Source organism: Ictidomys tridecemlineatus, chromosome 2 (genome assembly GCF_052094955.1).
Source record: "Ictidomys tridecemlineatus isolate mIctTri1 chromosome 2, mIctTri1.hap1, whole genome shotgun sequence".
In the NCBI taxonomy this organism is placed as follows: Eukaryota; Metazoa; Chordata; class Mammalia; order Rodentia; family Sciuridae; genus Ictidomys; species Ictidomys tridecemlineatus.
The window spans coordinates 131,288,357-131,298,785 of record NC_135478.1 but is presented as its reverse complement, the minus strand read 5'-3'; the positions used below and the strand labels follow the sequence as shown (position 1 = coordinate 131,298,785).

The following is a 10,429-nucleotide window of genomic DNA, read 5'->3' as shown; positions in this document are numbered from 1 at the left end:
CTTAGTCACTATTGTCACTTCCCCATACACTTGCTCTGGAGGAAGCATCAGTGCTGGTTTCCTTGAATGGAAGAATATCAGTTCCTTATTTAGCCAAGTTACAGAGAAAGGCATTTTCTTAAGACTCAGATAACATGAACAGGAGTGCACCACAGTGTACCAGTAGTGCAAGGTGTGCCATAACAGCCTTTGTGACTTTGACCTGCAATGTTCTTCACCCCCTGGCCTCAGAGTCCATTAATGTAAAGCAAGGGACTGGACAGATGCTTGCCACCCCAACCACCCTCCTGACTCCAGACCTGAAATACCACTCCTAAAGAATCTGAAGGGAAGGGCAAACAGGGGTCAGGACCAGGGCTGGGGGCTGCTCTGGGCCTGTGACTAGACCAGCAAAGATGGGGACAGGCAGGTGAGGAAATGTAGGGCTGGAGGAAATGCTGCTCCTGGAGTCCCAGAGGCAGGGTTCCACACTTTCCTGGTCATAGTCTTTTCCCTGAGAAGCCATGGACCAGGTGCCAGAGAGAGAGCCTGCAGCTCCTGGAGATGAGCTCACTTCTGATTTTCTTTAAAGGCATCTGACTTCTTTTCCTCCCTTGTGATCTAAGAGAATAACCAAGAAATAGGAATTTTACCTAAGAAAAGATTTCATATTTGATATTAATAAATGTTTGGCTTAAGCCATAATGTCAGAAGGAGTTTTGAGGTCCTGGCTCCATTTCCAGCACCTAGATTGTTCCTTAAGGCTTTGAGCATGTCTCTTTGGAGGTGAAGTTAACAAGGTCCTTCTCTTGGGGCTGAAGTGAGATTTGATGGGTTTGGCAGAAACCTCCCTGTAGACTGTGGGTTTCCCTGACTGCTAGGAGGAGTCTTCCTGCAGAACAAGGGAGGCACTTCTGGGCTTAGCCATAGAGAATCCACTCCCTACTCATGTTTCTTGAAGCTTACAGAGACCTGGTCTTCATGTGTTCAACCTTCCAACCCCAGGCCTTGGTTTCCCCATATGAATGCTCAGGCTTTCCCTGAGTCCAGTAGGAGAGCATTGGCTAACCAAGATGACTGTCTTTCAACAAAAACAAGTGCCATCCCCCATCTGATTGCATGCTTGTTGTTAGATATGGACTTTAGCTCCAGGCCTTAACCCTCATAACAACAGGACAAACATTGTCTGAAACCGGAACCGTTTACCCTTCTTCCACCCACGGTTTGCGCACAAAGCAGGAGCAAAACAAACTTATTTTGAACACTGGGCTCCTAGCACGCCGCGCTGGCAATCATTAACTTTCTAGTCCAAGTGGAGTGAACCGCGCCCTTTATAAGGCACGGGCTGCACCCAGCAAGCATCGTGCACTGCCCACGGCGACTCAGAATTGGACACCTATCAAGCCACTGCCAGCTGCCCAGAGAGCATTGACCACCGTGCCGCTGCTACCTGCCCAGAGAGCATCGTTCACTGCCTGCTACCCTCACTTTGCTATGCCTGAGGTCCCAGCTGCCGGCCTCTGGCCGTTCCTGCTCCTGCTGGCTGTCCAGGTCAGCACGGTTGCCAGCTCGACTCAACCCTGGCACTGTGCGCCCTGCTCCGCAGAGAAGCTCGCGCTCTGCCCACCAGTGCCTTCCTCGTGCCCGGAACTCTCCCGGCCTGCTGGCTGCGGCTGCTGCCCTATGTGTGCCCTGCCTTTAGGCGCTGCCTGCGGCGTGGCCACTGCACGCTGTGCCAGGGGACTCAGCTGCCGTGCACTGCCGGGAGAACCTCGGCCCCTGCACGCTCTCACCCGGGGTCAGGGCGCCTGCGTGCCTGAGCCTGCCACCCCCACCGCGAGTGGACTCTCCAGCATTGAAAAAGAAGGTGAGGGTACTATAGCCCCTGTCCTGGGATATTTTAGAGGCCGGAAGCCCGACAGGGACTTGTCCAAAGCCCACAGTGAGTGGGTTACAGATGGCTCAGGTGGAGTGCTTGAAGCTGGAGTCTGTAGTGGGGAAAAGAGCTTCAGTCACTTAGTGGAGGCCCAATATTGTTGGGTCCTGGGGGGAGGTGCCCCTGCGGAAAAAGGTCAAGGCCGAGGCCCAGGGGCGCACAGCTTAGTGGAGCATAGGGAAGAGAACCCACAGGAGGCACCCTGGCCCATTGAGCTCTTGAGATCAAGATAGTGGAGGCCATGAGACTGTAGGGACTTAGCCCTCCTCTCCCCTGCCAGTGACAGCCCCCGGGGCTGGTGCATTCATTTGGAAAGGTTTAGGATGGGACTCCCTCCAGCTGGCCCCTCCAGGAGGTGGTTGGAATGTCCTTTGTAATATATGTCCTGTGGATACAGTATGTGCTTACCAGATGTTTACAGAACATAATGTGAAAATTTAAGCTAAAAACTTCATTTCCATTCATTGCCATAGACAAACAGTGTTTGATGTGTATGTTGCCCCTTAGAACTTGACAATCAAGTTGCTTCCTGAATTTAAGCAGTGATTTGTTTGTAGTAGGAAGCTTAGGAAATGCCTCTTCCTCTACTCCAGCCCCATATCTCCCCATCTGGGCTGGTTGCACTTCCTGTGTGGGTCTTGGAGTAGTCTCCAGGTTCCATAACTTAATAGGAATCTGTATGGGAGCACCAGACTATTCTGAGTAGGGAACACAGTTTTTCCTGTCCTTGAGAGTAAAAGAAATGGAGCTGTCTCAACATTCCTCAAAGGAAATGGATTTCCCTTGGGCTAGGGGTGAGGTCCTTTGAGCTAATTCTCTCAGATTCTTTCCATGTATCCTTGGACTCTATCTCCAAGGTGTCTAGTGACTTCCCTTTCTTTGGATGGGGGCAGAGAAGACGTTGGTTACAGAGAAGTCACTTAGTATTCACTTAGTGAATAGGGCAGAGCCCCCTGGAAGACAAGAGACTACTGGTTTGGGTTAGGGGAGCTGCATTCTAGACCCTACCTCTCACTGAACTCTACCACCTATTTATGGGATATCACATTTTATGGATGGAAATCTGAGGTTCTAAGACTCCTCACTAATGGGGTCAAGAATTGAGCCCTAATCCTTGGCTTATTCCGGGTGTTCCTGGCCTCAGCAAACTTACATGTTGCTCCTTCCCATGATTTTTAGAACTAAAATCATGGGGCACCCTTAACACCCTCCAGAACTAGTTTCTTCTAGAATTGAACTGGGATTGCTGTTGGGTCATCGATGATCTCTTCCCAGAGACTGTCTCCAAAAATCTGGGTTAACCTGACCATAGTTGCATCCTGGCCTGGTGGTTTTGAGGGAAGGGAGTGACTCTGGGGAGTCAAGGGCAGGTGTTTTCAGAGGGCTCATGAGTTTGCTGCATTTCTTTTTCAGAAGCGAAGGCCTCCATGGTCCCCGAGAGAGTGCCTCCTGAGAGTGCGGAGATGACTGAAGAGCAGCTATTAGAGAGTTTCCACCTAATGGCCTCCTCCAGCGAGGACCAGCCCATTCTTTGGAATGCCATCAGTACCTACAAAAGCATGAGGGCCCGTGAGATGGCCGACATAAAAAAATGGAAGGTGAGGCCCTATGGTTAGATGCATTTGCTGCTAAATACCTTTAGGCAGGTTACTTCATGTCTCTGAGCTCATCCCTAAACAAGGGGTCAGAGTAGAAAAATCACTAAAGAACATTGGGTTATACTTTGCTGAAGCTAAGCACAAGAGCCTAACTATCCTGCCTCCCGTCATATCTTTTTGTCCCTTTAAAAAAAATTATGGTAAAATATACACAAAATTTATCATTCTAGCCATTGTAAATACAAGCTTCTGTCTCATTAAGTACATATGGCAACCATCATCACCATCCCTCATCACCATCCATCTCCCAAACTGAAACTCGAAGCCCATTAAAAAATAACTTCCCATCACATTTTAATTCTACCACTCGAGGGCGACAGAGAACCAAAGTTGGAGTGACTTAATTTCATTCCCGAGTTGGGCAAGGCATAAAAGACATGCATGTCCAGAAGAGTGAAATACTGAATTATTTTTTGGATGCTTCAGAATTTCATCTGGAAATGATGACAAATGGAGGAAAGTTAATTCTTATCTCAGGATGCCTTGTTGCTCACTTGATTTGGATTATGTGAAATAACTTTGTAGATTGCAAAGTTTTTCAAAATCTGAAAGTCTCTTCTGCTAAATTCTCTGTTTTCTCACTCTCCTTTCTACCAAATGGTGGGTGCCAACAAGTGGCAGGAGGAGTACAGAAAGGTTTTATGGTATTGGCTAGACTTTTGCCAGGGGATGTCTCTGTATAGGTGTTTAGAAAGCATTCAGTGAGGGAGAGGGAGTGATGTTCCCATCCTTTATCCTAAAAGCTCAAGTCAGAGACCAAACCCCTTGCACACATGTGGGAAAAGAAGTCCTAGAGACTGCTGGTAATTTGGAACTGGGTCCTGGGACCTCATGGCTAAATGTTGGGGCTGCTCTGGCCCATACAAAACCCCAATTGGTTATCATTTAAGATGATAATTTACTTTTTCTGTTATTCATTCTAATCAAATTTTTCTTTTAGCAGCCTTGCCGACGAGAACTCTACAAAGTGCTGGAGAGATTAGCTAAGGCACAACAGAAAGCAGGAGAAGAAATTTACAAATTTTATCTGCCAAACTGCAACAAGAATGGATTTTATCACAGCAAACAGGTAGGTGGCCTTATTACTGGGTGTTCTCATAGGGATAGCCACCGTTGCCCCACATCCATGGTAAAGAATGTTTAGTCCTACATGTATACCATCGCTGATTTTATTAAGCTGGTTTCCTGTGGGCATCAGGAAAAGCTAGTTCCAATGTAGTCTCATGAGCTTCTCAATATTCCAAAGCCAGTGGAGGAAACCCTATGCTGGGCCAGCAGTCTGGAGCTGACTCTTGCTCAATCACTCAGCAAGCAAAGGAGACAGAGGGCTTCACAGGTTTCCTAACACTTGTGATATCAGTTCCTGGCCTATAATGCTAGAGAAACAAAACAAACTCAGTTTGGAAGAGAAAGTCTCTTTGGACATCTGTTACTTTTTCTCCCCCACAAGGGGAAACAACCTCTAAAATAAAGTACAAGAACATATTTGTGACTTGTAAATAATAAATGTGACCAAACAAACCCAGACTTAATTTTGAGGAAGCTTTTAGGACTCAGAGAAGCACACATTCTGGAGGGTATTTTTTTTTAATGAGGGAGGGGAGAAACTTGAGGTCTAGGCGCTGCCTCATAACACACAGGGAACAGTGGTTCCAACGTGGGATATGTTGCCTTGGGACTGGGCTTTCACACATTTACTAAGTTCTTATCACATATGCTACTCAGCCATTGTCTCCATATGTGTTGAGAGTGAGGAGGGTGTTGGATTTGCCCTCTTGGCTGGTGGGTGGCTCTGTAATGCTCTGGCTGCGCTCAGGGAGGGGGCTGGCCAGACCACACCTTCCCTGTCCGCTCCTTGTCTGCTGCTCTTGACCTTGGTCTTGTCATTGCAGTGTGAGACATCGCTGGATGGAGAGGCAGAACTGTGCTGGTGTGTCTACCCTTGGAGTGGGAGGAGGATCCCGGGATCTCTGGAGATCAGAGGGGACCCCAACTGCCACCAGTATTTTAATGTGAAAAACTAAAAATAGATGCTGCATATGTTCTTTCACATGAAGTATTTAAGTATATAGCATATTTATACTCTAGGACATACACACATTTTTATATATGTGTATATGTATATATATAAGGACTACTTTTTATACTCCACATATTCCTTGATATATAAAACTGGTTTATATTTATTCACTGTAAGTTTATTTTTTTCTACACAGTATCTTGTGCTATATTAATTTGTATATCATGAAACACTTCTCATCACCTTATGTGTAAATACTATATTTCAGTTCTTCAAAAGCTCATGCTTCTGTTTATAAAGAGCATAGAGGGCTACTATCTAGAAGATGCAGAAGCAAATAGAAGGCAGTGGTCTTCCAAGTGGTTTAAAGGACAGTCAACCTGTATTTAAGAATGATTTACTTGGCACATACCACGGATCCATGTCTGATGTAGATTTTCATGGAAAGTTGAAAAGTTAAAATGTTGAGTATATAATCAAAGCCAGACGTGGTGATGTTGCTCCATGTAAAAAATGTGCATTGGATACATTGTTAAATACACAACAGAACATTTGGAATAAATATTCTGCATGAAAATATTTTTATCTCTGTGGCCATTAATTGAAATATGTTGTCATCTTTGTTTCTGAAATCCCTTCCTCTTTTACCCTTACCTGCCTCATAGGGTTTATGTTTTTGCTGTAGATGGTGTTTTCTGTCTGCCCTATACCCCTGGCCTCCTACTTCACAGCATATTCAGGTGTCCTCTGTATGCACCAGGATGGCTGTCCCCTCCTACCTCTCAGACAGCCCCCTTCTTTCCCAGGGCTCTTTGCCTACTCTCCTTCCCTTCAACTTAAAAATAGGCTCAGGGTTTCTTCCATCTTCAAGGCAAGAAGGAAACACTTTAGTTTTGCTCAATGTTCTCCTCCCTCACCTTCTACTACCTATTCTTTGACCCTTCTGCCTTGAGCAAACACTTCAGTGGGTCCTGGGTCCTGCCTAGTGGGAGGTCCTACTCTGCCTTCCTGAAGGGTCGGGGGCATTATAGCCCTGCATGGATTAGCTGTTGTAGTTTCCTATTGACCTTAACCACAAGGAATGATAATGCTGAGAGACACCTTGAAGGATTGCCCGTGTTCCAGATATGCTCATCTTTACGGCCACCGTAGTGCCGTAGTCCACTTCCCCTGGTCGTCAGGATCAGTCATGCCAGCCATCACTGTGGCTACCTTCTTTGCCTTTTGACTCAGACATGAGGACCTCAAAGTGGCCAGTGGCAGCCTTAATTTTCAGTTCAGTGAATCACAGTTGTGTCTCCTGACAGAATCAAGACCTGTAGGCCAGAACAGCATAAAATTGCGGGAAGAGAAAACAAATTTTATGCTATTGGGTTAGTAGGAGTAAAAGTGGGTGGTGCAACTCTCATTTCCACCCCTTGATTTGTGGAATCAACGGGGGAAACAACATCACTCATGGACACAGGTTCAGAACATACACAGCCTCCCGGAAAACCTTGCCAAGCCCTGCAAGGTATTGCCCCCTAGCTGGGGCTGTCACTGTGACTTCAAAAGGCCATCCCACCATTTCACCAAGACACCTGCTTCAGGATGATGGAGAACCTGGGAAGACCAGTGAGTTCTACAAGCATGGACCCCCTGCTGCACTTCATTTGCTGTGAAATGAGTTCTTTGATCAAAAGCAATGCCGTGTGGAATAGCAATGTTGGTAGATAGGACCCTCTCTGTAAGTCCACGAATGATAAATTTTGCAGAAGCATGTGCAGGGGAGTGCAAATTCATATTCAGAATAAGTATCTATTCTAGTCATGACAAAATGCCGGTGCTTCCATAATGGGGGAAGCCCACTGTAATCAACCTGCCACTAGATAGGTGGCTGATCCCCTTGGGGAATGATGCCACAGCAGGAGCTCAGCCTTAGTTTCTACTGGTGGCAGATTGGACACTCAGCAGTGGCCACAGCCAGGTCGGTCTTAGTGAGTGGAAGTCTATGTCACTGAGACCATGCATAATCTCTATCCCTGCCACTACTGCCACTGTGTTCACAAGCCTCTGCACAGTGACAGAGGAGGATAGAGAGGAGGCTGACTGTTATTCACAGAATGGGTCACCCTATCCACCTGGTTATTAAACTCTTCCTCTGCTGAGGTCAACCTTTAGTGAGCATTCACATGAGACACAAATTATCTTCACCTGGCTTTTGCCCATCCAGAGAGGTCTGAGAACGGTGGCTTGGAGCTGGTGCCACTTTTCTGAACAAAGTGCTCCGTCCTCTTTCATCTAGTTACTGTGAAAGCAAAGGCCTGCCCACAGAGATGTAGGAGAGCAGGAAAGCTGCTGCTGTGGTATCTTGAAAGATGTGGAAGCTTCTGTGAGTCACCTCCACTCTAAATTAGTTCAGAGAGGATGATATTTATTCTAAAACATCCCATCTTATTAATGTCTTTTTTTTTTTACATAATGTTACATTGGCCATCTCCCCATCCTCCGTGGTCCTAGCAGAATGTTCATATGACATGTATTAGCTGAAACACTAAAGAAAAATCTTGTTAACTCCTTGAAATAAGGGCTCTCCTCCACAGTGAGCTATGTTGCCAGGTGTGGTGGTGCATACCTGGCATCCCCATGACTTGGGAGGCTGAGGCAGGAGAATCGTAAGTTTGAGGTCAGCTTCATCAACTTATGAGACGCTGTCTCAACATGAAATATAAAAAGGGCTGTAGATGTTGTTCAGTGGCAGAGTGCCCCTAGGTTCAATCCCCAGGACCATTCTCTCTCTCTCTCTCTCTCTCTCTCTCTCTCTCTCTCTCTCTCTCTCTCACACACCACACACACACACACACACACACACACACACACACACACACACACACACACTGAGTAAATGAATAAATAGATAAACAAATATATAAATCAGGACCCATAGTGATTCATGATTCATATTAACCCTTCCCTGCACTGGAATTCTCTGGATTTTCAAATCTTTCACCGGTCCTTTAGCAATGCTGCACTATGAATTTGGATTTATTTTTTTTTACTATATAATGCTACATTTGGCCATCTCTCCTGCTCCCAAAGCTCAGCTTGCAAAATCTTGAATTGCCTGAGCCCCATGCCAGCATCTTTCCCAATCTTCCATACTTCAGATCTTTAGGAAAACTTTTCTTTTGTGCAAGAAGTTTTCAGATGTAGTATTGTTTTTCAAGACAGCAACTATAAGGGACAAACATTGGTTGGCTTTGGGGCAAGGTAGTTATGAGTTCAAATCAAGAGTGTTACATGTCATGGCTGCAGTGAGAATGAGAAATGGTCCAACAGAACATTCTTGATAAAAATTAAACTTAGAAATTAAACCTAAATACATGGGAAAACATGCCATATCCATGGGTTATCAGGGTGTTAATACATCCCAAACTGACCTACACATTTAATGCTATCCCATCAGAAATTCAGCTGGCTTCTTTGTAGATTTGGCAAGCTGATTTAAAAATTTATGTGGACTTTTGAAGGACCCAGAATAGCCAAAGCAATCCTGAAAGAACAACAAAGTAGAACTCATACTTCCCGATTTCAAAACTTACTACACAACAATGATAATCAAGACAGTGTGGTATAGACACAAGGGTACACAAATAATCAATGAAGCAGGATTGAGCGTCCATTAATAACCCACTATATCCATAGTCAACAATGATCAATAAGGATGCCAAGACTTTTCAATGGGGATAATACCACTGGTAGGACAGCTGGATGTCCACAGATAGAAGAGTGAAGTTGAACTCCTTCCTCAGGCCAAGTACACAATTTAACTAAACCCAGCAGCTTGGAAGGCTGAGGCAGGAGGATCATGAGTTCAAAGCCAGCCTCAGCAACTCAGTGAGACCCTCTCTCTAATATATATATGTATGTTTATATATATATACATATATAGATAGATAGATAGATAGATAGACAGACAGACTGGGTATGTGGCTCAGTGGTTAAGTGCTTCTGGGTTCAATCTCTGGTATTATTTTTTTTTAAAAAACTCAAAATTAATGAACCTTTTTAAGATGTAAAGCTAAGAAACTCTTAGAAGAAAGCAGGAGTTAATCTTCAAGAGCCCAGATTTGGCAAAGCATCCTTAGATATGATATCAAGAGCAAGAGTAACAAAATAAAATAAAAAATTGGATTTCTACAAAATTAAAAACTTGTGTACTTCAAAAGACACCATCAGGCAAATGAAAAGACAACCCACTGAAATGGGGGAAAATATTCACAAATTGTGTGTATGTAGTAAGAGATTAGACAAAGTAGGGGAAGAATAGAAGTTCATTGGATTAGACAAGGGGGAGTGAAGGGAAGGAAGGGTGACAGGAATAGGAAAGACAGTGAGATGAACCTGACACAACTTTCCTATGTACATATATGAATACACACGGTGAATCCCCACATCAAGTACAACCACAAGACTGGGACCCTAATTAGAATAAGATGTACTCCATGTTTGTATACATATGTCAAAGTATACCCTACTGTCATATATATATCTATAAAGAACAAATAAAATTTTAAAATTTTGATTTTTAGAACATCTAAGGGACCTTTATAACTCAATACTATGACAAGTAACACAATTAGAAATAGGCAAAGGATCTGAATAGATATTTCTCCACAGAAGATACATAAATGGCCATGAAAAAATGCTTGGACTCAGAAGTGATGAAGAAAATGTGTGGGAGGCTGCCACGTCATGGGACCAGTGTTTTCATCTCCTGATTGGCTTCAGGAACTGTTGGTCATTCCCCGTGATCTGGCCACTTTCAAGTGGCTGCAGACTAGCCCCCATCTTGAG

General features: G+C 44.8%; 1 protein-coding gene across 2 annotated transcripts; it reads left to right on the top strand.

The window, feature by feature from the left end:
- Positions 1-803: 803 nt before the first annotated feature.
- Positions 804-6,172, top strand: Igfbp1 (insulin like growth factor binding protein 1). 2 transcript variants are annotated; one of them, XM_005319258.5, is made up of 4 exons: positions 804-1,846; positions 3,329-3,513; positions 4,514-4,642; positions 5,466-6,172. In XM_005319258.5, exons 1-4 carry the CDS (start codon positions 1,474-1,476, stop codon positions 5,595-5,597), a joined length of 819 nt encoding a protein of 272 aa, XP_005319315.2. In that variant the 5' UTR covers positions 804-1,473; the 3' UTR covers positions 5,598-6,172. The 2 variants fall into 2 exon arrangements, with proteins under 2 accessions (XP_005319315.2, XP_040147854.2); XM_040291920.2 differs by having other exon boundaries at positions 1,328-1,846; positions 4,517-4,642.
- Positions 6,173-10,429: the final 4,257 nt, after the last annotated feature.